Below are 25510 nucleotides of genomic sequence, written 5' to 3'. Positions count from 1 at the left end.
TTAGTAAAATATCGTTAATGATTTTTTTTGTTACAGCTGGGATACTGGCCCCACCGTATAAATTGACGTTGGATGGCTTGGAATCACAATTCCAGATAAACTACTTTTCTCACTTTCTTCTAACGGTGTTACTGACGCCGGCGTTGGTAAGAGGTGGACATCAAGGCGATGGGTTGAGCCGTATCGTAAATATATCCTCCATCATGTCGGAAATAGGTGACGTTAATTTCGAAGATTTACTAATGAGGTGAATATGCACTACTATTTAGCTCTTTGAAAAATGTGGTGTTTGTGACATAAATTGTTGTATTTAGTAACGAATGAGACATATGCATATTTGTATTTCCAGTAAATTTTATGACCGCAATGCAGCATATTCGAATACCAAGTTGATGCAAATCGTGTCCAGCTGTCACCTAAATAGGCAATTTGTTGCCAAGAATTTACCAGTACGTGCATACAGCGTGCACCCTGGCGTAGTAAAGACCGAGCTCGCAATTTATTCACCTGTATATTTTATGATGAAACTGGTTCTATGGTTATTTGCGAAGGTATGATAAGTAAATTCATTTTTTTGCATGCATAATACATCAATTGGTCAATTGTTTGTTAGACTCCTAGCCAGGCGGTGGACACAGTAGTTTACACGGCATTGTCGGATGAGTTAATCGACTGTGGAGGTACATTCATCAGCAATTGTAAAATTATTCGACCAAATTGGAAAGCCGAGGATATAGAAATTCAAGACAAATTATGGGAACTGTCATGCAAATTGTGCAAATTGGGACGGAATGAAAAAGCGATAAATACCCTGACAGTAGATCCATTTGTGGTAAATGCTGGAAGAATTAATTAAGACGGGAAATCTTGAACTCTATTAGTGAAGTCAATTAACACATATTTTATGACGACTTAAGTAGTAACAATTAGAGCTGTGCACGGGCCCGATTTTTAAAAACCCAGCCCGCCCAAAACCCTACTGGAAAAAGCCCAGCCCGCCCGGCCCTATAGGGCTTTTCTGAGAAAAAGCCCGGCCCGCCCAAAACCCTATAGGGTAGGGCTTTTTTACTGTAAACCCACCCATGTGCAGTTCTGCACGTATTTATCCTAAAAAACCAGCACTTGCTAAGGCTTTCGGAGACTCGATTAGACATGCACACTAGGTATTAATAAAAAATGCAATGGTGGACAAATCCAATGCATATTATTATCAATATTTGCTAAATTTGAGTTATTTTAGTTTAAACAAAAATTGAGTTAAGCCCTTGTATTTAATAGAACTGTATTTATAATTTGGTCTTAATCTCACTGATGTGATTTACAGTTGAGATTTATTTATTCATGAAATTGATTCGTGTAATGAAACAGCCAACCAGTGAAAACAACTCCATAGCATTACAGATAAACAATTCTGCTTTAGCTGGGGCTACATAAAACTATGAAGTTTTGTTTCAAATTGCCATATTGTACTTTATCACTAGGGTAAATTAAAAAGCCCGAAGCCCTACAAAAAAAGCCCGGCCCGCCCAAAACCCTACTGGAAAAAGCCCGACCCGCCCGGCCCGACTGGAATTTCCTGGGCAAAAAACCCGGCCCGCCCAAAACCCTATAGGGTAGGGTAGGGTAGGGTAGGGTCTTTTTAGGGTAAACCCGGCCCTACGCACAGCTCTAGTAACAATAGGATTTGTTAATTTAAAAATTAACTAGAAACAGAAAATGTCAATACACAAACTACTTCAATTTTTAATTCTGAACTAAACGGATTTCTGTGTCGCTACTTATTTTTTATTGGGTTGGGAAGTTTCTTGCGTGGCGCCCATTTAAGGTGTAAGGGATCCACTATGATTTTTGGTACCTTCAATTCAGAATCCTTTAGATACTGCTGAACCAGTTTCGGCGTAACGCAAATGGTCTGCTGACCCCTCCAATATTTCACCATGTTTAAAGCTTGAAGTGTTGAAACAATATCTGTTTGAGCGATGAAGGTCTTGTCGGACAACTCTTTAATCGAAATAGTGCCACGGAAGTCCCGAAGGACGTCTAGCAACACCCAACTCCAATACGATCTATAGGACAGTTTTCCTGCACCAAAATGATAACCGTTGAAATTTCGGAAAACATGTATTTCGAAATAAATCGAAATGCATACCTAAATCAGACAATGGTTTTTCTGGTGATCCAATCGCATTTTCAAGTTTTGATAGCTCATAACTAAAGCTAATGAGAAATTTTCCAAAGCCTTTTCTCTGAAATTGAGGCAGGATTAAGATGCACGCCTACATAAATTGGGATTATTGTTAATACTTACTAAAATTATTAAATTCCCGCGTTATGTTAAATATATTAAATAATATAACTATACTTACAACATTATTGCCATCCAGACTTTTCTTCTCCTTAGAAAAATAACCCACCAGGCGAGAACCGTCTCGGCTAGTTTCAGACATCACATAAAATAGGAAGGGCTCAACATCAAAGTATACTGCTTTGTGGTCCAAGAACAGTTTTGACAACAAACATAGGTTTTGACAGAACAACTTGTGATGGACACCGTCGATTTCCCACATCGAGATCGCTCCCTAAATAAGTCATACTGTGAATGGATACACAAACAAAAAATATCCGATATTTCATATTTTGACCCACTTTCCTATAAATTTCTTTGCCTGGAGGGTGTACATGTTTACAATCGCCTAAATGGTGACGATATGTATTTTCGTACTTCATGTAAAGCAAGCAGTATTGGCAGATCCACAATTTTTTCACTCTTGCATACATTTCCGGATATGGAGAAAAGTACCAAGTGTCTACTTCGTAGTTGCCGATCTGAATTTTGTCAATATACTTTATCTGCTCATGAATGAAACAAAAATTACAAGGCGGAATCAGTGTTAGAATTGGTGCACAAATATCATAGAACGAGCCAATTGTATTAAATGTATATTACTTTAGTGACGGCTTCGTGCTCGCGTTCAATTGCCGCCGTCGTGGGGTCCATTTCCTCGATTGCCTTTTGTACATGATTTATCTCGTCATGTTTCCTTTGTCGGCTTCGTGTAACTCTTGGTAGTCCCGAAGAGAATCTAGCTGTATATTCCCCAAAACATGGTATCGTTTGTTCTTCCAAGCTGGTTTCCCGTCGAATACGATCACGTGTAACCCACTCATCCAGTCGTCGATTAAAATTTTCGTAGTGAACTAAATATTCGAATAATTCGGTGTCACCTGGCCTTCTGTGAATTACTGTAGCAGGATCTGCACACATAAATTAAAATTAAAATGACATTTTATAACGCCTTACATAAAATCTAATCAGGTAAGTCCCTACACCAATTATTGTCAGCTCGCTTCACCAGATATTGAATCCCAGCAGCAACTGGGATGAAATTATCGACGTCATCTTCTCCATCTGTGTCACTGATGTCTATCACCTCCGAAGAAACATCAGTGGACGACGGAGGCTCTTCAATTGTGATATTTCTTTCATGGAGAGCAGGATCTGTATTGACACCATCGTTGGATTCGTCGCTCTTTTCGTCATCTTGTATGGAAGACCGATCGCCGGAAGCTTCATCATGGGGTTGCGTATTTTCATTACCCTCGTCGACTTTCTTGACCGAATCCATCCTGATGAACTGCCTACCTTATCAAAGCAACCGACACAATTAGAAATACAAAATACAGATAATCTGCAAATTATATTATACATTGCAGCAATAATTAATAATAAATTAAGTAAACGAAATATAAACAACTAATAGAAGAACCTTTAATAGTAATTGGACAGAGTCAAGTCTGGTTCGATCTAGCAAACGACAATTACAAGTTGTAATTTACAATTAAAGGGACAATTAAAAGTAAACAATGACACGACACAACTTGATCGAAAACAAGTAATTCCCTCGTCACTTTCTCACTTTTCCTCATTCTGGAACCTCGAGTTTCGCAGTTTGGTGGTTCGTTTGTTCATCATCAGTTATTCACTTCAAACTTGTTTGTTATTATTTGCCCGATCGATCAATTAATTTTAAAAGACTTGAGAGAGAAACTTAAAAGTTGTGCCCCCCCTCGACACAAGAACCAGCTCTTCACGAACATGGAAGGGTCGAGTGAGAATCGAAAAAATCCGGCTAAAAGTGGAAATAAAAATAGTGGGAATCGGTCAAGGAATACGAGAGGACCTGGTCCGTCCTCCAGGGGGAGGAAAAGTGGGGGTGGTGGCATTCCACCCACGGGAATGACTCCACCGACGGATCCCGATACTCCGTAAGCTGTCATTGCCTAGATAATAGGACAAAGAGGCACAAATAATTAAGTGGGCTTATGTTATAGACCGATGGGACCTGGTGGCCGTAGGGATGAATTCAGAGTGGGTGACCCTACAGAATTTCTATCATTGACAACTACTGGAAATATCGGACAAGTGGTGGATTGTAAGAAGGATCAAAATCGACCACCTAAGAAGCCGACAAGTGAGAGGTTTTTTGTTCTTACTGGACAGCTTAAATATTTTAAAATGTCCCCTTTATTCAGGTATGACAAAGAAATCAAAACATACCTATGCAATGCTCATGGATGATTTTCCGCCACTTCACGACATGCCTATGCCTATGGAAGGAGAGGGACCACCCAATAGAGTTCAATTTCAATCTCCCGACGCAAGTCTGCCAATAGGTCCTGTTTCCTCCGAGCCTAAAAAAACCAATCAGACTGAAGACTCCCCCCTTGGAATCCGCACATATCCTGATGGTAGAGTTATTTGCAATACTTTAATATCACGTTTATAAACATGATTATAATGTTATGTTGTTTGTTATAGGGAGGGTCACAAATATTCCAGGAAGTATGCTGAACGACCAGTTTGGAATTGCTGGGTTTTTGGCAGGCTTGAGAATAGCTAAAGTAGACCCTCATTTGATATTACTCTCCATTGGCAGCGATGTACCACGACAAGAACTGAAACTGAAAGAGCCTGGTACCGGGACGTGGAGCTTTGCGGGACCATTGCAGGGTGCAGGTCCTGTCGGAGCGGTGGATATCGCGTGTCCAGTTCCTCCAGAGTACCTCGTTAATGCTCCTGATCTTCGGTAACTTGAAAGCTCAATTTGAATCACTAACTTGTTTTCTCTTTTGCTTCATTGACGAATTATTGCACAGAGGGAGGTTAACACCTCTGAAGATGAATCTATACAAGGATGAACTCGTATTCTACATTTTCTACAACTTCACTCGCGATGTTTTACAAATTCATGCTGCGGAAGAGCTCTTTAACCGACACTGGCGTTACCACATGGGCGAGGAATTATGGATCAATGCCCAAGGGGTTAGTAGATTAGAGAGGGGATCGCATTCGGTGAAAGGCATGTACTTATTTTTCGACCCAGTCAAGTTCCTCAAAGAAAAAAAAGAATTCCACCTGGACTGCAACCTGTTTGAGGGCCGACCCTTCGTTCCGAGGCATTTTGTTTAACCCATGTACCACAATTCTGTTAAAGTTGCGTGCTTTCTTAATTATACGACATAAGAAATGTTAACGTAAGAAATGTCTGCTAGCGGCTTCTTAATGTAGTCGATTTTACCTAGTTTAATGTACATAGAGAAGCATCCTTAATAAACTGTTTTTTAGTACATAAGTAGTCCAGAAAGTTATTTAATTAAGTTTGTTCCTCGATTAATCATTGCAATTATATTTTTATCGTCATCAATGTAAATTACTATTTCTAACCATTTTTTCATGCAATAGTTAGAATGCACCAAAACTGTATCCAGAAGTGGTTTTTAGCCTCCATATCAAACTTCAGATGAACAAAGTAAAAACGACAGCGAAGATGAAAATTCTGACGATTCGAGAGTTGAGTTATAAATAGCGAGGACGATTTATATAATAACTTTAATTTGACCCCAACGTTTACTAATATACGTACACGCAATTTGATTTTGTTACATTTCAACGTAAACTTCTTGAGTAGTTTCCCATGAATATTATATAATAATAATTGATTTATTGCATCATAGCCAACAGCCTTTGCACATCATGAATGGTTACATAATATTGATAATCATAAATGAATATTATATACGAAAATAACGTTACATATATGTAGATTTGGAACCAATTATTTAAAAATAACTCAATACTTTTTTTCTAATTCGACGCTTTCTAGTAACTTGCTTATTTGGACTTCACTCTTATTACCGACTATGAATCTCCGGCATTCTAAATTATGTTATAATCTGCAATGTGAAATATAGTGTTTTTTCACTTTTTTTAAACATATTTGATTTTTATATCCGAGATGTTGCATTCATTCCGAATGCATGTTATCACGTGTGCCACATACATGTACCCGTGAGTTGAATAAAGATTTTAACAACTTTTTAATTACAGAGCACTTTGAAATTGGTCAGTCTCGATTTGTTTGCACATTGCAATTGTTGAGAATTAAATTTTATATACGCCTTCCCAAATCTATTCATACATCACTACCATAAAATGACAGTGTTAAGTTCTGGGTCGGTCCGTAAGTCAATGCAAGTCGCCCCGTAGAGGAGACAAAGAAGGAAGCGGAGCAAACACTGCATGCATGAATGCATGAACTGCTACCCCATACATACATCAACTGATCAACCAACCATCATTACTCATCAATAGTGGTTATCATGATAAGTGATCGTGATAAACACTATTAATTAATTATTTTAGTTTGAGAAACTCCACCCACAGCGAGTGGCATATCAATTCGAATGTATTTTTGACGCTGAATCCAACGCCATTAATAGTTTTGACCTCCGAGGCCCCCGTCACCTTCCCGTGACCGTGGCAGCCAAATATGGCTTATCCGTGATGTCGCATATCAATTCGAATGTATTTTTGACGCTGAATCCGAATCCGTCAATAGTTTGACGTTAATTATAGAAGTTGGGGTTTATGGAACTGAACGGGAGCGTGAAGCGCGGGAATATAAATAGTTAGCTATGCAGTTACTCCCACGCGACGGGAATTTAAGTAATTAGCTATTCAACTACTCCCACAGGGGGAAATCAAATTGTACTGTGACCAGGTTAATTAAAATGCAGCATGACTGGGGCAAACCCTCACTCTGATGTATGTATGTAGTACGACGAAGTCTCCACTGGGAATTATTTAAAGTATAGCATGACGGATTTTTCGCTTTGGGCACACCCCCCACTGGAACTCTAGAACCCGGCCTTGGCCGGGCTATACGCTAGTATGTACAATATATTTCTACATACATACATACACAGTTTTAAAAGAATAAAAAAATCAAGTTCGTTCCAATTGTTTTGCATATGTACCATTTTGGCAGCATTGGACCGGAGGTCATTGATATAAATCAGCTTGCTTATCAAAATACGCCTTTGTACTTTTCATCCTTGTACATGACTCTCTTATCAGTTCAGGAGTAGCCGACCAAAAAATACAATAGTGTTCCAAATTTTACACTACATAACGTATATAATGTTGTGAAAAATTTATTATAAAGGGAAATATCTATTTTTAAATAAATAAATATTCTCTCACTATCGTGAACTTATGGCTTTCAATTTAAGACCATTTTTCTCGAAACGGTTGACAATTTTTCTAATTAAACTCCTCTGAACCCCATCAGGGTTTACCATGATGAACGTACGTTCAACCATCAAGATAAGTATCTGTTGATAGCAGAAAACATAGAATGAAAAAAAATTTGCAAAAAGTGCAAAAATTGTTACTGCGATAACGGAGAATCGAACTCCGATCGGCTGTGTGGAAAACAGCCATGCTAACCATTACACCATTATCGCATACGGTTGCAAAGTTGCGTGCTTTTTCACGACTTTATTCCATTCGCAAATCCACCGTCATGCTTTCATGTCATGACTCGCTTCGCTAATTTCTTCTTCTTTAATTCTCATCACTTATGCTGCACATTTAGAAGACAAAGTTAATAACAAATATGAATTTGAGGGGTGTGGTTAGAGCCGCCTCCACGTGGTGCACCCTGGGGCTCTCGCCATGTTAGGTGGGAGTGCAAAACGGCTCTAAAATGTCGTATCCATGTAAAAGGCTGGAAGAACCTTCACATGTTGACTCGTCATGGGGCCTTCGGTGGGTGGGTCTTGATTAGATCCATGTCCAAAACATCAAGCTGATTCCAGTCAGTGAGGGTGTACCAACTACTATTTTTTGAGATAGTAGGTTGTGTCAAGAGCAGAGATCCGTGATTAATGAATTTTTTTCTGGGATTAAGGATTAAGGATTAATGTTATTCCGGGATTAGATTAATCCGGGATTAATTAAATAATTCAATTTGGTGGGATTAAGGATTAAGGATTAATTAATCCTGATTAATTCTTGATTAAGGATTAATATTATTATTATATTACTCCATTTAATGCAGTTTAATTGTTTATTGTAGCACATAGGAATATTGAAACATCAAATACATACAAAACAGACAATGTATAGGACTTTTGCATGTCAAATGTGAAGTAAAATTTGATGTTGGCCTAATATTAACACCAATTATGGCACACATTGGTGCAAAAGCTATGCGCCTGGCCTATAAAGAGCCGCTGAATTTGTCAATTTGTTCGACATCAAACAATCTGCCGGTGAAGATGAATGGCAAATTTTTCAGCTCAGTCAGATCACTGTTAACCATGATTAACGACTGAATCAGTATTTTTACGGAAGCAACAATTTAAAGTTAAAGAATTCAACACATCTTAATTTCGGGAGAGGACAGTAGAAAGAGTGGAAAAATATCGTATGTTTGAGAATATGTAATGTTAGTGTTACTTCACTCCATTCTCAGTGATTATTCTCTTGCGAGACTTAATCCTAATCGTGATTAAGAATTAATAATTTGGATACGCTTTGTCGGGATTAAGGATTAAGGATTAATGGCGTGGAAATATTTCGTCGGGATTAATGATTAAGGATTAATTGCATACAATTTTTTGTCGGGATTAAGCATTAAGGATTATTAATCCTTAATCCCAATCCTTAATCCGTTAATCACGATTAATTAATCACGGATCTCTGGTCAAGAGACTGCAACGGAACGAAAAAACTATTGTCTTTTCGGAGTCATTAGTCGCCACCGAATGGGGACAGTCCCTGCTACAGCGACTAGCAGGTCTCCCGCACAACGAGTTTTGTTCAACAAGTTTTGCTGTATTAAAAAAATCCTTTATTTTGAGTAATTGACAGGTTGGTGGAGACCAGGGGAAACTCGTTAAATTTTAAATTACTCGCATCGAAGTTAAAATGGACATTTCCGAAACGAAAATAAGTGGTAAACCCAGCAGTAAGCTTTCTGAGCTCATAAATAAATTAAAGATGAAGCGAAATGGATTCTATAAAATTATTTTTGTCAATTTACAACAGTTGAAGGAGTGTAATATTGAAGAATTGCAAGAAACCCAGCGAGTTGCAGGATGCAACGTAATTTGTCTCTCGGAAACATGGCATAGACCTCATAATTGGCCAGGGGGTCAACAAGAAGAACGTCAACATCTTGCCAAATTGCACAATGCTCTGAATGCCAACACGGAGGGGAGAAATTGGTTTATTCATGACATACCATGTACATGTATTGGTAAAATCAATTATGATGCCATTTTTGGGAGACATGGGATGGTTATATTTTGTCACCCTGACCTCATATGTGAGCAAAGAGACGTCGTGATGCCCACCCTGAATATGCAAATTGATCACAGGCAAGCCGCAGTTGTGCTAAAAACGAAAGATAATAAACATGAATGTCACCTCATTTCGTGTCATCTAAGAACAGGAGATGGTACTGGAGATTTAGACGGGGGATTGAAACGTTTGCAATTACGAGCAACCATCGACCACCTTCTGAAAGCCCCAAGCGATGCAATTTTAGTCGCAGGAGGTGACTTCAATATTCATCCAACGAAACCATTCATGGGAGAACTCATTTTCCAGGTAAACAGAATTCCTGGCCTTTCCATTGAATCATTCAATCGGCTGTGGGTCAATGCAAGATCTCGTCCTTGGACACATTTGCATAATGGGAATCCAGGTAATATGCTTGACCATGCATTAATTAAAACTCCAAAAGGAATTGCATGTGACGTAGAACTATTAGGTCCTGACCAAATAACAACAGATCACCCTCGCTTGTTTTTGTCAAACCCGAAATATGTAAATCTTGTGGTAGGGGGTTTCCAATGAGAAATGTCCACTTACCTAAATGTCCCAATTCAAATGATAAAAATATTACTCAGAGATACAAAGATGCAGTCGAAAAAGAAAAAGAAGCCGAAGAGGAAAGAAAATCAGAAATGTGCAACCAAGGAGTACCGCTCAAGGACATGTCGAAAGACGAATTCAATTCATACAAGAGACTCACCCAAAAACGATATGAGGACAATCTCAAAGCTAACGACTATCAGAAATACGTAGCTCGAAAAAATAATAATGTGAATTCCAGTCGGATAGCTAAAAAACGAACTTGGGATCGAAAGAGTAAGAATGTAAAAAAATGTATGCAAGATTTAACCATCTAAAGTATAGAGTAGGTGAGAAATACCTATCGAATGACGAAAGAAAAGAACTCCGAGCCATTAAAAATGCACAACGTCTCGGTCAAGAGATTGCTATCGAAAATCACTCAAAACTGACGACTTATGAAACAGATGAACAGAAAAGGAGAAGGGTAAAATATTTATTACACAAACAGAAGAAAAATCCCTTAACTCGAGAAGAAATTATTCAGTTGCATAAATTTATTTCGGAGATAAATTACCACACTACACTATTATACCCGCCACTGCCAGACGATGTGCAAAGCGACGCGGAGGAGGAAAGTGACGATGAAGAAGAAAGTGACGCTGAAGAGGAAAGTGACGATGAAGAGGAACCGGAAGTGAGAGAAAGTACAAGAGAAAGGCGAGAGAGATTGGCGACTGACCCCAATTATGATCATCACAATGATCCGGATAATGTGTGGGGTATGTACAGTTCAGATTCAGAGTAGGTTCGAGATTGGAGATTTTTTTGCCAAAAAAGGCTGACTATACTTCCCAGGTGTAGTTTAAAAAACAATGGGATACACCACAAGTTGAATGGGGGGTAGCAATGTGGAGCGGGATGAGACCATTTACGCGTTTGGTCACCAATCCCAGGGGTGGAAGGGAGGTTGCTACCCCTCATCCAACAAAGGGCTCCACATACCCAGCCGGCCTCCCTAGGCTGGGTCTAGTCAAAAATATCTAGTCATAAATTAATTTACATATTAACGTTAAATATGTAAGTACCTAGTCAAAATCTAGTCAAAAAATCTAGTCATGGGGCAGCACGAGGAGAGGGGTCCACGTTCCCCTGCCCTGGGCACTCCTGAGGGAGTGGCTGACGTCTCCTCATACTAATTTGCTTAATTTTTAGCTTTAAAATATTTTTGTGCCTCTGAATAAACTGTACATACATAAACGAACGTATGAATTACATACATATGTAAAATCATTGCATTAAATTATCGTGTCATTTCCATGAAAAACTTTTTCTTAAAAATTGATGTGGGCCCATTAATGACACTATTTATCTGAAAACTGCAAACATGCAGATTATAACTAAAATATCTTGATGCATAGGTTTACGAGAAAAAGACAAACAATTGTGGTGAAGCGAATCGAGTTGAATCGTGTGACCGACTTTATTGCACGAGGGGCTTAACCATAGGTTTGCATGTGCAGAATAAGAGGGAGAAAAATAGGGCAATATTTCAACCGTATGCGATAATGGTGTAATGGTTAGCATGGCTGTTTTCCACACAGCCGATCGGAGTTCGATTCTCCGTTATCGCAGTAACAATTTTTGCACTTTTTGCAAATTTTTTTTCATTCTATGTTTTCTGTCATCAATAGATATGTACTTGTCTTCATAGTTGAACGTACGTTCATCATGGGAAAACCTGGTGGGATTCGGAGGGGTTTAATTGGAAACGTTATCAACCGTTGTGAGAAAAGGGTATTACATTGAAAGCCACCTCATGATAGTGAGAGAAAATTTATTCATTTAAACATGGATATTTACGTTTATTGTAAATTTTGCATACTATTACACATATGTATACGTGTGTAATGTAAAATTTGGAGCATTAATTGTATTTGTTGGTAGAACTGATAAGGGCGATATGCGAGGATGAATAGCACGAAAGCCATATTTTAATAAGCTGATTTATATAATGACCTCCGATCCAGAGCTTAGAACGGTACATATCTAGGTATGCAAAACAATTGGAACGAACTTGTTTTTTTATTCTTTTAAAACTCTGTATGTATGTATGTAGAAATATATTGTACATATGTATGAATAGATTTGGGATGGCGTATATAAAATTTAATTCTCAACAATTGCAATGTGCAAACAAATCGACACTGACCAATTTCAAAGTGCTCAGTATTTAAATAGTTGTTAAAATCTTTATTCAACTCACGGGTATATGTATGTGGCACACGTGATAACATGCATTCGGAATGAATGCAACATCTCGGATATAAAAATCAAATATGTTTAAAAAAAGTGAAAAAACACTATATTTCACATTGCAGATTATAACATAATTTAGAATGCCGGAGATTCAGAGTCGGTAATAAGAGTGAAAGTCAAACTCAATAAATAAGTCACTGGCAAGCGTTGAATTAGAAAAAAGTATCGAGTTATTTTTTTAAATTGGTTCTAAATCTACATGTAACGTTATTTTCGTATATACTATGCATGGGAAACTACTCAAAAAAGTTTACATTGAAATGTAACAAAATCAACTTAATAGTACAGGTACGTACATTAATAAACGTTGAGGTCAAATTAAAAGTATTAATAAATCGTCTATTCAAATTGTCTATTCAAGAATCTTCGTCATCCGAATCGTCAGTATTTTCATCTTGGCCGCCCTTATCGATACCATTTCCATCCGGCTCCTTGAACAAACTAATTAAGCTTGAAGCGTCTTGATTTTCAGATTGTTTGTTGTTTTTCCCTTCTTGACGGTTCTTAGCTTTAGCAACATAATTCTTTTTCAAGCATTTTTCACGCAGCTCCTTCAACTCTCGCTCATAATCCTCGACTTTTGTCTGAAATTAAGTAAAAACTAGTTATTAATACAAATCTAATTAAAAAAAGTCATAGTAAAAAGAAAATTATTTATATTGCATTCACCTTAACACCAGGCTTCAAATTGACACGTCGTAAAATTCCAATTATATGAACAAACGAAGTGTACACAACTTCATTCTCTAATTTGTCAGTGTACAAGCGTAAATTATCGCGAATAATTTTGAAGGTCTTCTCCCCCTGAGGAAGCTGCGACAAACAACAAGCATTGTCTTCCCATAAGCGTCCATTTTGAGCTGATCCTTTAAAACGGTTCACCAGTGTTTCAACGAGACCAACAACTTGTTTTTCCTTCTTGACACGAACTAGAAGAAATTTCATAATGCCTTGAAAGTCTTGCTGTGAAAGGCCGTCACGATTTGATAACTGTGAGATAACTTCCGGTATGGCGTTGCTGATAACATTATTCTTTTCGGCGCAGACGTCAAAGAAATCTCGAGCCAATTCTCGTATAACCAATTTTTCTGAGGTTAGACATAAAGCGACTTCTGCAATACTATCTCGAATTTTCACCATGTCTCCCAATGCCAGATATCCCATGAAATCCAAACATGCCATTTTGATGTGAGTGCTGCCGCTCATTAATCCGCTCTTGATTATCATATTGCATGGTTCCATCTGTTGTACAACAAAACAAATTGTCAGCTATATGCATATTTACATCACATTTTGTTAGTTAATAAAATTTGTACCTGGTTAGGAAATCTGACATTTAAAGCCGTAATATGTTTAAGCATTTCAACCTTGACTAGGTCATCGTCCACGATGGTCCACAAGTTGATAAATGGCTCGATAAGCTTTGCCACGGATTCTGCACTGACCAACATAAGCTTCGCGATAGAGTTAACAATTGATATCTTCAATTTTCGGTGTTTAATAGTTGTAATATTTTGGCAAAAGTATAGAGTGATGTGGCGCAACTGGTGAAACGTTCCACGGTCCAACAGTTTTTCAATGTACGACTTGACAATGTCGACATCACCATCAAATGCAGATTTTCCTATGACGGCCTCAATTTCCGATAGCACTCCAGTAGTACTCCCGGTAGTCGAGAATGACGAAGTAGATTTGGGTCTTCGCCTTCGGGCACGGCTTATTGTTGACGAATTGTTTATTGCGGAAATACGGGCGATATTAGTCGCATTTAGCTTTAAGGAAGAGTGACCACCTAGAGTTGAATTGCATGTCGTAGAAACATTGTCAAGGTCAGATTTCGACATGGCATCCTCTAACACCACACTTGTGTCAACCGCCTTCCGTCGTTTGATTTCTGGGATGGCAACCGTTTCACAGTAGTTAATGTGAGTTCCCAACAAAGCTGTCATAATGGCCATGTATCGAATATATATTTCTTCAGTATCTTTAATTTCAAAGTTAGAAAAACCTTCATTTTCGTTGGTCTCTCCAAATACAATGGGGGGAATTCTGCGCAAAATTTGGTCAGTAAATGGAATGTGATCCCACGAGAGTTTATATATGATCTGCACAGCAAGTTCTGCAACCCGAGGAAAGTGTTGATGAGTTTCCCAATTTCCTTTTGTGCTTACTCCATAAACAAGGATTTCCACAAGTCTGTCAAAAAGTGCATGGTTCCTGCTCAGACGATGAGTGGTTTGCACATCGCTTTCTCCTTTCTTTGTTGCCTTCAAACTAAACAAAATTGCTTCAAGAGTGTATCGAATCAGGCCAAAGTCATTTAAAGCGTCATCTCCAAGTCCAGCTTTTAAAATAAAGCCTAAATTTGCCGTAATCACATCCTTGTTACACCTATTAATTAGATTTAAAATAGGTTTTTACATGGACACTTTCATTATTATTACTCTATTATGTAATATCATATACTTATTAAGACGTACTTTCCAATTGCACCAAGAACAAAGATAGCATTTTTAGCATCATGTGCAGACCATGAGTCATAAGCACGATTGAACGCGTCCCACAGAATTCGTACAGCCTGTTCTGAAAGGGACCCAACTGCGTACATTTCACCGATTATTGGCTTGAGAAGATTCTTAGTGGCAGCATCAACAGAGTCAAGAATTTTGAAAATGTTGCGGACCATTTGGACGTTTCTATAAAAAAAGAATTTAAAATTGAAGAAAATAAATAACGTTTCTTATTTGTGATGATGTTTTTTTTTGTTTTACTAAAGTACCCAATTCCTTGGTCTCCAATAAAAATGCTCCAGAATGCAGGGGCCAAAGCGCCAGCAGAATTTTTAGCTAGCATCGCAATAGCTTGAACAACAGGGCCAGTAATCTTCTCGTTTACTGGATATCCAGATCGAACCAATTCTCGGATAGTGCCGATAACTTTTGTCCGGTCATTTGGTTGGCCAATTTGTAATAGAAGGGTCAATTTTTCGACCAAACTATTCAATTTTTCTTTCATCCTCAAGCAGCCCTGAAAAATAAATAATTTAAAATTATATATATAATGCATTCATATATGTTGTATGTATTCTTTTTATAAAAATAATTGCATGGATCAACTATCAAGCAGTCGTCTGATTTGTACCCAAACTATTTATATGTACCTGCGAAAACTGAAGTATTTTCCGTTCAATAATAACTTCTTCATTTTCCATTAATTCACCTTCATGAGCTGTCATTGACTTTGATAGATCAAGTGAACATTCCAAAATTGACCTATGGCTTTGTGTTGCAAAATCTGTGGAGCTCTCACTTCCTGTAGTAACCTTATTAAAAAATCCCAAGTAAAGCTCAGGCTTGGCGGAAGTTACTCCAGCCTCGCTAAGAAAACAGTGTCATAATCAGAATAGCTTGATTGAACTTTGAATTTAATTTATCAGCACTCACGCAATTCCGACATTGTTCCCATATCTTTGAAAGCAATGATAGAGGATAAGACAAGCATCCCAATATTTATCTTCTTTAACAAGGCCAGCAATTAACGGGCGTACTTTAGTCATTCCCTGAACGGAAAGTGTAGGTAAAAATAAACAGTATTTATATTTAAAAGAGCAAATAAAGTGTTAGTCAAATAAACAAGTTTTGCATACTGCTTCAACATCAGCGTCATATATCTCGGGCAAAGGGATCTCTTCAACTTGAACTTGTTCTGTAAATTCTCGAACAATTGCACACGTATAATAACTTTTACGCGGAGATGTTTTGGCCATTATCTCCAATAACCGTTTCCTGTGATCATCCACTTCTTTCTTATAATTTATTTCAGTCTGAAATGAATTATGCAATGATTAGCATAAGCGACATATGTACATAAGTTAAAGTATTGAGTATATAGTGTATTGCTTGCAGTAGTAGGGCAAACTCACACTGCAAATTCCAGGAAATTTGGCCAAGATATTGTTGACAATTAACATTGAGTATTTCCTAGTTAAGGTCGTAGAGTCATTCATTCGATCAATAGCAGCATTCATGCAAATTGCAACTTCTATCGGTTCTAAAATGCCTTCATCAATTAATTTGGCCAAAATTTGGAGGCACTAAAAAGATATTCAAGTTAACAAAATTAGATTGATATATTGTAACAAAATCAAGATCAAACCAAACAGTCAATAAAGTTGAATGTACCTTAGATCTAATTAAGAAATTTACGTCACGGCAATGTTTAACTAAAATCTCGTTAAGGATTTGTGTTCTTAGCTTTCCAATATTTTCCAATCCTTCGCCATCGGTACGGTTTAGCCAACGCATAAGCGTCGCACTTCCTTGAACTACTGCATTCCTAATTGGAACGCTCTACATAAAATGAATATAAATAATTTAGGGAAGCAAAACTAATTGGAATTCGTAATTCAAATTAAAATATTACGTAAATCATAAGTATCTTACATCAACTTTTAACAAATGAACCAAGTATAATCTAGCCTTTTGAATCACGTCTTTTGGTGTTCGTTCACATAGATCTTCCAATACTTGTGCAGCACCTTTCTCGGCCAAAACCGAATTTTTGTCCGACTCTCCCATGTAAGTCTCCACGATGATCATTATTGTTTGAAATGCGTTTACTACAGCATCTTCAATCTCATAGTCATTTGCCATCACCTCAACAGATCTGGAAATCAGTTTGCCAACATCCTCTCCGTACTTCATAAGCTGTAATGATAAAGAGTAACTCCAAATAATCAAGTGAAACGGAAACCGGAAACAAACAGCATTGTAAAACTTTACAGGAAATAATCGCTGGTACACATCCGCCGCTTTATTGAACCGTTTAGCGACAATTGCAAAAATTTTGTAAGGTTCATTTCCAGCTCGTAAGTTTTCATTTGCAAGGCGCACTTCATTAAAGTTCCTGCACATGGTACGGATCAACATTCTAAACAACAAAAAATAATTTTTAATTATAATAAAGTAATAATTTATCAAAACGCTTGTAAATTGCTAAATACCTTGGGACACTATACCCATATCCAGTGTCGTCCCATATTTTCTCCACATGCAGTTGCAAGACTGCCAACAATTCTTCCATAATCATCGATCGTAGGTTCCGCCAATTGATTCCGCAAGCGTATTCGATTCCATTAAATGCAGCCGTAGCTTTCTGTAAATTGCAATGCAACATCAAATGCATTCTAAATTAGAATTTCTAATTTAATGACAACTAAAATCCTAGTATGTACTTACTCCACTCTTCCCCTTCCCTCCTATATTTCCTGATTGAAGGATAATTTGGGCGTCCATCCCACCTAATCCACGATGTACAAGATATATCATAACGGCTAAAGATCTCCGCAGTCGATTGATTTCCTTTCGATTAAATTTGTCGACTTCAGCCCCGTGCACACCAATTTCTTCTTTTAGTTTGATTAATCCCTTATGAATAATCCGTGCGGCTTCAAAGATAACTTCTGGCGGAGGTGTGGGGTCTCCAGCAACGGCATTAGCCAAAGTTGAATAGTGTGAAGTTACAAGAAAAGTGCCCTGGTTCTTGACACGGTTGTGGATAGCTACATATTAAAATGTAAACAATAAATAGGGTGTTAATTACTCAACAAACTAGATAAACTTCATTTTTCCTGTTTAATAATTAGTAATTACTTGTAAGCTTCTGAAGTCCAATATTACTGGTTGGAATCGCCTCCAAGTAGTCAGCCTGACCTCCGGTCCCTTGTAAAAACACAGAAAGGTGTTCCTCGTCGTCCTCGTAGTCCTCATACTCATCATCCTCCATGACCTCCATGATGATGATTACGTTAATCGGCAGTAATTAGAGTAGTAGGTTATTTTTTGCCTAGGTATGAGGTGTCAAAGCTGACACCCGGGTGCCGGGATTATTCTTCCCTCTTCTTCTGAAATTGGTGAGAGATGACTGAGATGAGATCTTTGTCTCATGCCGCTTGGGCTGTTTAGCAATCACGTTACCAACTCATTGTCTTTTCTGAACTTATTCCGTAAATTTTACAGCAAAGGTTTAGGCTACAATGAAAACAACAAATATGTCACTTTGCAAATTCTAATTTTGTTGCAACGTAATGGATGAATCATCTCAACAGCGGTGATGCACCTCATCAGGTGGGAAATCGGTCTTTCTTTTCTTTCTTCGTCTTGTCTGTTTGTTTATTTGTCTGCTGATTAGTGCTGATGTGCTGGTTGGTGGAGCTTTTTATTTTTGTGCTTTGTGAATTATAAATTTTAAATCTACTTTAATTAAAAATACGTACAAATTGTATAAAACGTTTAAAGAAATTGGTCAGAACTTGTAATTCTTCTTGAGGTAATAAATAAATTTAGAATTTGTACCTTCATAAAAAATAAAAATACAGGAGTTATGTAAGTACGTAATAAATAATATGCAATGACTACTAGAATTAGCAGTACTAATGCAGAGTAAATTTAATAAAAGTGCCTGCCAATTTTATATTGAGCAGTTCTAATTCTTTAAAGATCAATTCAAACTTAATATATTCATAAAGGTCTATTTTAAATTTTATGTAAATTTTTATCTGTTAGAATAACTGAGCTGGTGATCAAGTTAATATGGCTACAGCATTACCACCCAAACAGGAGGTGACTCCATCATCATCGAGCAAGAAGAAATCGAAAAAGAAAGAACCGCCCCCAAAGGAGTTTACCTTGCCGGAAATGGAGGAAGATTTGGACCTCGTTCAATACATTCTCCGCGCAATCGGTGTCACCCAAGCTATTCAACACATGGGAACTATTCGTTCCTTGGAGCGCAACCGTGCAGCGTTCAAGAATGGCGATATTCTTCTCGACGTTGAACCAGGAGGAAGTAAGCCGCTAAAAAGTTCAGATGTGCACAAAGAGTCAGCATACAAGTGAGATTTATTTGTACCTAAGTTTATCTGATTGAAACTATTTAAATATATTAATTTGTAAGTTTATTAATTTGATAACTAAATTAGGCCGTTTACAGCTACCAAGATTTGTACTGAAGACGTATTTCGCCTCGGTTACGGCGACCCACTGATCCCTTTGCTCCCTCCAGATGAAGTGGAAGCTCTGAAAGTGTATGATTTCAGGAACATTCGCGCATTCATGGAAGCGTGGAAGGTTAAGGAAGCGGTTGAAAAATTAATGAAAGACGACCCCGTATCTGGACCTAATGTTCAGCCAATTGCTTCTAACGATCTGAAAGAGAGTGTATACTGGGCGATAACTTTCATTGATAAGACGAGAGCGCTTATTGCCGGGATTTTAGGTAGTGCGCCTCGTCTGGAGAAAGCGGGGGTCAAATATTGGGTTCTTCCCACGGGTGACAAGGTACGCAAATTATTTAATGATGCAGTTATTCATAGTACTTATCGACAATTTTGTGGCTCAGGTTCCAGTTGCATCTTTGCGAGCCACAATCTTGGAAACGGTTCCAACCCACATCTTCAGTGTATCTATGGGAGTTAATTTTGAGTCGGAAAAATATAATCCAGAACCTGATGACCCCGTGGTAAATTTTGACCGGTATGTAAAGAAGAGGCACATGGCAACTTTTGTGACAGGGGACCGTTTGGTGATTCGCCACCACGTCATCTCCGCCGTACTGCCGGATGGCTCGGTGTACATTGTGGATCCGACGGGGCGGGTGTTTGGGTACAAAGGATGTAAAGGGAGTCTCGTCGTGTATAACAGCGAGGAAGAATACAAAGCACAATTTCCTGGGACGGTGGATCCCGTAAGTTTGATAGGCCAATGACATTTTTTTAATTTCAATTAAACGTAGTTAAATTTAATTTATTTAATGGTGCTCATTTCCTGTAGGGACCGTTGGTGCACATGGGGGTCAAGAAATACTCGAAGAAGTATAAAGAGGGTGCCGAAGCATTTATCCTCGAGCTAAAACGTCTTCTTGTGAAGTATATAAGCAACCGAATCTGCGCCCATTGCGGACTAATTGATGGTATCCATCCAATCCAAATCAAAGTACGCCCTCCTGGTGAAGGATATGACGTTGGTGTCGAAGAGGAATCTTGCGATGTTTCTCGTTGCGGTGGTTGCAGGAAGGTCGGTTATTGTAGTGCTTATTGTCAACGTCGGGACTGGAAGTATCATAAGCTAGTGTGTACGAAAGAAGGAGCACAAGGAGAAGAGCAAGAGGAAGAAAGTACACTTAGTACACAGTCCTAAAGTCCCAATGTGTTCCGCCAATTATATCTATGGAAGGTTTTGAATCCGATTAAATCTAGGGATTTGGTCATTCTAATTTTACTCCATTTTTTGTATAAAAATTCGAATACGATTCGTTTATTGATTTTATAATGATTCTCCTTAGCAAGTAATTTATTTTTCTACATGTATTTTTCAGTATTCCTCAAGTATGCGAATGTAAAAGAAGTATTTTCCACTGTGATTTATATTGCCTTAATTAAAAGTTTTTGGCAAGTGTGTTCATATAATCCATTATGTATGCAACATATTTAGTACGTACAACTTACTGGTCGAAATTTAATATGCATAGTTTCTCACTGAAGGTGTTAAACGGCTGAAAGAAGTGAAGCTAGAGTTTAATTAATTTGTCAATTTGGTCCAAAAATTCGTCCAGCGTTTCGTTTAAAATATTAATTATTGGAAAAATTTAGTTAACAATTACCTTAATGTGTCTGTAGGACTCTCAAGTTTACTCTTTTTACATATATTTTTGTATGTATGTAGAGTACAATGGTCTGCATCTTTGTATCCACTTTTCTATGCGTGCAGGTCGATTAGTTACGGTGTGAGATGATGATGATGCATCACAAACGGATCGGAAGGCGACAGATTGAGATCACTTTGGTATCATTAACTTTTTCGTCGCGTTGGGTGCAGTGAGGGGCGATCGGATACGGTAATTAATCTAGGATTGGAAAATATGTACTTGTGGCTTCTGCTTTTATTTTCGATTTTGTCTCATCAGTTGAAATCCACCCTTCACACGGAAAGGAATGCATAAATAGCATAGTTGTTTTTCTTGGGTAAAAAACATGCGAACAATTTGCCAAACATTTAACCAATAAGCCATCTAGTTTTCTGAAAATGTCCGCTGGTGGTGGGGGTGTGTCTGTTGGGGACGACGCCAGTGTGGTGGGAGGAGGTCTCTGTGTCTTCGGTTGTGCAACCATCCTCTCAGGCTTTGGAGCTCTTGCAGCCCTTGTTGGGTTTGATTTAGGTCCCGAATCCGCATTTTTTGCGATCAATGGATTAGGTGCGATTTGTTTTGCAAAGTGCCAATATTTAAGGCTTGGATTGCAAAGACTTGGCCTAATCAGTAGCAGGAGGGATGATGTTGTGAGGAGAGATGAGATTGAAAACAGGGAAGGTGAGTGCTGCATAGCTAATCAGCTAATTTTTTATATGCAAATGCAACAAATAATATTTGTCATTAAAGATCCTGAACAAGACCTTTTCAACCGGAAGCGGAAATGGTGGTGGGTTTCTCAGAATGTCACCATGTCGGCCTTGTTGCCAAAAACACGGAAAAAGGTACACCTACAGAATAAGAAGAAGTGGTGGAAGGACAAACTCGGATTTCCTGGTGTATCTTGGGTTTCATAGAAATTAAAGAATACATAGTCATAAAACATAATCATGTGCAATATTTAAAGAAATTAGTGGAGAGCCTTATGAATGCGTATGTATTACGTATGCATAGTGATTTGTAGTAATTATTTATTATTCCTAATTGTAGAAAATTCATATTGAAAAATTTGGGTGCTGTGTTCCTCAATTAACAAGGGCTACGTACATTGGGGCACATGCAAATGTTCCCACTATTTACTTATCTAAATAATCTAATTTGCATTGCTTTCAATATGTTAGATGTGATGTGGGATCATTTGCATATGTAGTGTTTGATAGGAATTTGACAAGTAGATTTGGAGCTGAATGTACTTAATATGTATGTATTTATTTCATAGTTGTATTATGGATAAGTTTATTTTTGCCTTAAGCTTGCCTAAAGTCGGTTGAAGGTTCCTATCTCACTTTTTGGTCATGTCAGCCGTCTCAAGAAGCGGAAGACATCATACTATGTATGTATTTATGTGCCTTTAAGGACAATATTTTAAGAATTTTGTGTTAAGAATAAATAATTATATACCTGGGCATCACAGTGGGGCAAAAATTTACTCTTGACATTTGATTTGTGTCATGTTGTGTACGTGGAGTGAAAATTTCCTTTTAATTTCAGATTCGAAGGGCTTGAATTTTGAAATGAAATGCAATTTGAGAAACCGACCCCGATTTCTTGTTCAATGCGACAACACCCGAAATTCGCCTCGGTTATTGTACAAATTTTATACAAGATCATGATTCCTTCCATTTCATTTCAACCCAGTTCTTTTGAGTGTGATGATTAGATTTTTATGCTGTTTTTTGCTTAATCTATCGAAATTGTGTAGGTGCAAGATGAGCTATTGTGGTCTAATCTTTAGTTGAAGATGGTGATGAGAGGATTTGTCTCTCTCCGAAGAGATTCACTTTATCTCCTTTATTCACCAAATAACTCACACTAGGATATAACTAATTTACAGTATTCTCATAGCATGAAGTACATACAGGCTTTCAGTCCAATTTCAATTACGTTTAACGATATTTAATGGAAACTGGGTGTATATGTACTATGTTGACTGTATATACATACATACATACATACATACATGCATCACAAGTCTTATTTACCTACATACGTAAGTATTGAATGAACATGCTTAAAGATTTTACTTCTTATAGTATGCATTTTGTAAGACGTTTAATGTATGTAATATTAGAGATGTATTTAACATACGTGTTTCATGGAAATTCTGCTTAAACTACTAAATTAAGCTATTTACGTAAAACAGGGTTTTGACGAGCCATATCGCAGGGAAGCATAAAATTTGAGGTTTCAAAAATTTAGGATTCCAAAACTGGACGTGACCGATTTTCATTGCAAATGCGATGAAAAAATTTAATAATGAGGAGATGAGACTGTTACGGTGTAAGAAATTAGTTGGTTAGTCTTAATCGATGAATTTCTTGTGCATGTATACGTGGGTGTTTTATTATTGATTTTCAAAAGGTATGTTCCGCACTGTTTCTGACCAAACTTTTGATGAAATAATAAACTTCAAATACATTTAGGATGCTGTGATTTTTTTCAGTTCTGTAGGTTAACATTAACACTAGCAATAGCTCATCAAAATTTACCTCGAAAATATGCCAAAATTTACGACTTGATTTCGTTATCATCAGAAAACCGTTTCCCCCTGATGTCTTTCTTTAAGTTTCGAAACGAATAATAATCACCAAGGGTCATGTCTGGACTGTACAGGAGGTGGTTTATCTAGGTGAAGCGATTTCCGTCTGCAGCAGCCCTCCCAAAAGCCAGGTATGAGGTGGCGCTTAGGCGTGCTAAAAATGCACCAACTCTTTTTTTTGACCCCACGTTTTTCTTCAACCACAGCACACAGCTCCTTCGAAATTCCTGCATAGGCTGCCCCATTTATCATAGTATTTTTACCAATAAATGTAATAAGGAGGGGACCTTTGGTATCCTTGAAAATGGGAATCATCAATTTTTTGGCAGGTTTTTGCACTTTTGCTTTCATGGGCGGTGGCGACCCCCCGTGCTTCCATTGTGTGAATTATTATTTGGTCTCCGGGTCATAATAGTAAACCCAAGTATCATATCCAACTATTAAAATATAAATCAAGTTCCAGGTTTCATTTGAAAGGGCAAAAGTTTCATTCCAAAAGTCGACTCGATCCTGTTTTTGAGATGCCGAAAGCAATTTTGGTACCCAACGGGAGGAAGCCATTTTCATACCGAAGACTTCAGTTAACATGGAACAAATTGTTGGTTTTGGAACACCCATCTCATCTGCTAAATAGGGCAGTTTCAATCGCGGATCTCTCATTATTGGTTCCTCTAGTTTCCGGAGCCTTTCTGTGGGAGAAACAGATTTTGGGCGTTCTAGCGGCTTTTTGTCCGAGACTTTTTTTCGCCATCATTTGAAATTATTGACGCAATTGAATTTGTGTTTTGTGTTGGGCAGTTTTCATCGTAAATTTTAAGCATTCGATCATAAATCTGCGACACGTATTGCCCCTCCAGCATTAAAAATTAAATCACGCTACGATATTTAATTTGCAAATCTGACATTTTTTCCGTCGAGGTAAAGTTTGCTGATTTATTTCTAGTGTTCATGTTAACCTACAGAACTGAAAAAAATCACAACCTCCTAGATGTATTCGAAGTTTGTTATTTCATCAAAAGTTTGGTCACAAACAGTGCGGAACATACCTTTTGAAAATCAATAATAAAACACCTACGTATATGCAACAGCTTCTCTAGACACGACAGGAAATGATGCAGCTGAAACGGTCAAAGTATTGCTTCAGTTGACCTCATACTTACATCCATCGTGCTTAACACTTTGTATGACTTGTGTGTAATGTGAAGGATGGACGGAATTGTGGAAGGATTTATTAAATTCCTGTTACGATTTGCTTACATATACATTTAATTTTTTTAATTTAGATGTCTGTTGCTGAAAAATTAAATATTTTATACGCATAATTGTTGACGATGAGCTGAAGAAATATTTGAAAACGCTGGAATTAATTATAATTGTTGAATACTTTACGAAATGTTGCAGTTGAAATACTGTCGTTGTCGTTAATCGACAGACGGTACGACAAGCAGCCCTGACTTTCAAAATTTAACCATCCACCATCACCTGCATAGTGCATACGTGTATGTATTTATATTACTGTATATAAAAATATGGTTAGGACAATTTTACTTTAGAAATGTCTTTAAAATTCATGTCAAATCACTTCGAATTTTGATAATTTGCACTTTAGTATTTTAAAAATTACTCACATAATATGTCAGACTGTTATGCAGAATACCTCTAATTGTGAATCGTTTTGTACATATGTACATACATACATAGCTAAC

At 37.6% G+C, this 25510-nt stretch overlaps 4 protein-coding genes and 2 non-coding genes across 21 annotated transcripts; 3 read left to right on the top strand and 3 right to left on the bottom strand.

Annotated features, from left to right (window-relative positions):
• Positions 1-477: 477 nt before the first annotated feature.
• Positions 478-3911, bottom strand: LOC110852116 (histone acetyltransferase KAT8). 15 transcript variants are annotated; one of them, XR_004836448.1, is made up of 9 exons: positions 3768-3911; positions 3329-3639; positions 2948-3255; positions 2647-2850; positions 2367-2579; positions 2150-2276; positions 1705-2082; positions 811-874; positions 481-672 (listed from the first exon to the last, which is right to left on the bottom strand). XR_004836448.1 is itself a non-coding variant. In XM_035857346.1 (8 exons), exons 2-7 carry the CDS (start codon positions 3624-3626, stop codon positions 1775-1777), a joined length of 1458 nt encoding a protein of 485 aa, XP_035713239.1. In that variant the 5' UTR covers positions 3627-3639; positions 3768-3911; the 3' UTR covers positions 478-874; positions 1736-1774. The 15 variants fall into 15 exon arrangements, 8 of the variants coding, with proteins under 8 accessions (XP_035713239.1, XP_035713227.1, XP_035713230.1 ...); XR_004836449.1 differs by having other exon boundaries at positions 1736-2082; XR_002548101.2 differs by having other exon boundaries at positions 478-932; positions 1665-2082.
• Positions 3912-3949: 38 nt separating this feature from the next.
• LOC110859881 (CCR4-NOT transcription complex subunit 2) lies at positions 3950-5636 on the top strand. Its single transcript, XM_022108908.2, has 5 exons — positions 3950-4266; positions 4333-4472; positions 4534-4749; positions 4820-5087; positions 5158-5636. Exons 1-5 carry the CDS (start codon positions 4097-4099, stop codon positions 5468-5470), a joined length of 1107 nt encoding a protein of 368 aa, XP_021964600.1. The 5' UTR covers positions 3950-4096; the 3' UTR covers positions 5471-5636.
• Positions 5637-7734: 2098 nt separating this feature from the next.
• On the bottom strand, positions 7735-7806 carry Trnag-ucc. The gene has a single exon. It is a non-coding gene; the product is annotated as a tRNA-Gly (tRNA).
• A 3960-nt stretch (positions 7807-11766) lies between these two features.
• Positions 11767-11838, top strand: Trnag-ucc. Its single transcript has one exon. It is a non-coding gene; the product is annotated as a tRNA-Gly (tRNA).
• A 590-nt stretch (positions 11839-12428) lies between these two features.
• Positions 12429-18447, bottom strand: LOC110863115 (condensin complex subunit 1). Of its 2 annotated transcripts, XM_022112357.2 has the most exons (16): positions 18175-18447; positions 17761-18083; positions 17526-17677; positions 17305-17452; positions 16966-17229; positions 16705-16872; positions 16446-16616; positions 16170-16346; positions 15967-16082; positions 15684-15900; positions 15303-15550; positions 15004-15219; positions 14532-14914; positions 13840-14465; positions 13193-13765; positions 12429-13107 (listed from the first exon to the last, which is right to left on the bottom strand). In XM_022112357.2, exons 1-16 carry the CDS (start codon positions 18314-18316, stop codon positions 12880-12882), a joined length of 4152 nt encoding a protein of 1383 aa, XP_021968049.1. In that variant the 5' UTR covers positions 18317-18447; the 3' UTR covers positions 12429-12879. The 2 variants fall into 2 exon arrangements, with proteins under 2 accessions (XP_021968049.1, XP_021968048.1); XM_022112356.2 differs by having other exon boundaries at positions 13840-14914.
• A 244-nt stretch (positions 18448-18691) lies between these two features.
• Positions 18692-22671, top strand: LOC110863457. Its single transcript, XM_022112770.2, has 6 exons — positions 18692-18850; positions 19087-19415; positions 19503-19860; positions 19922-20266; positions 20353-21886; positions 21956-22671. The coding sequence occupies exons 2-5, from the start codon at positions 19114-19116 to the stop codon at positions 20716-20718; spliced, it is 1371 nt and encodes a 456-aa protein (XP_021968462.1). The 5' UTR covers positions 18692-18850; positions 19087-19113; the 3' UTR covers positions 20719-21886; positions 21956-22671.
• Positions 22672-25510: the final 2839 nt, after the last annotated feature.

Source organism: Folsomia candida, unplaced genomic scaffold (assembly GCF_002217175.1).
Source record: "Folsomia candida strain VU population unplaced genomic scaffold, ASM221717v1 Fcan01_Sc001, whole genome shotgun sequence".
NCBI lineage: Eukaryota > Metazoa > Arthropoda > Collembola > Entomobryomorpha > Isotomidae > Folsomia > Folsomia candida.
This window is presented reverse-complemented; position numbering and strand designations above follow the sequence as displayed.

Excerpts from the sequence above, each read along its gene's own strand:
- LOC110852116 (XM_035857346.1), bottom strand. The coding sequence starts at position 3,626 with ATGGATTCGGTCAAGAAAGTCGACGAGGGTAATGAAAATACGCAACCC. Across the intron at positions 2,580-2,646 it reads GCAAAGAAATTTATAGGAAA|GGAGCGATCTCGATGTGGGA; the intron begins GTGGGTCAAAAT and ends TGACTTATTTAG. Across the intron at positions 2,277-2,366 it reads GTCTGGATGGCAATAATGTT|GCGTGCATCTTAATCCTGCC; the intron begins GTAAGTATAGTT and ends CAATTTATGTAG.
- LOC110859881 (XM_022108908.2), top strand. The coding sequence starts at position 4,097 with ATGGAAGGGTCGAGTGAGAATCGAAAAAATCCGGCTAAAAGTGGAAAT. Across the intron at positions 4,750-4,819 it reads AATCCGCACATATCCTGATG|GGAGGGTCACAAATATTCCA; the intron begins GTAGAGTTATTT and ends TGTTTGTTATAG. Across the intron at positions 5,088-5,157 it reads GTTAATGCTCCTGATCTTCG|AGGGAGGTTAACACCTCTGA; the intron begins GTAACTTGAAAG and ends ATTATTGCACAG.
- LOC110863115 (XM_022112356.2), bottom strand. The coding sequence starts at position 18,316 with ATGGAGGTCATGGAGGATGATGAGTATGAGGACTACGAGGACGACGAG. Across the intron at positions 17,678-17,760 it reads GAGGGAAGGGGAAGAGTGGA|AAAGCTACGGCTGCATTTAA; the intron begins GTAAGTACATAC and ends TGCAATTTACAG. Across the intron at positions 13,108-13,192 it reads ATTTGAAGCCTGGTGTTAAG|ACAAAAGTCGAGGATTATGA; the intron begins GTGAATGCAATA and ends ACTTAATTTCAG.
- LOC110863457 (XM_022112770.2), top strand. The coding sequence starts at position 19,114 with ATGGCTACAGCATTACCACCCAAACAGGAGGTGACTCCATCATCATCG. Across the intron at positions 19,861-19,921 it reads TTCTTCCCACGGGTGACAAG|GTTCCAGTTGCATCTTTGCG; the intron begins GTACGCAAATTA and ends TTTGTGGCTCAG. Across the intron at positions 20,267-20,352 it reads TTCCTGGGACGGTGGATCCC|GGACCGTTGGTGCACATGGG; the intron begins GTAAGTTTGATA and ends CATTTCCTGTAG.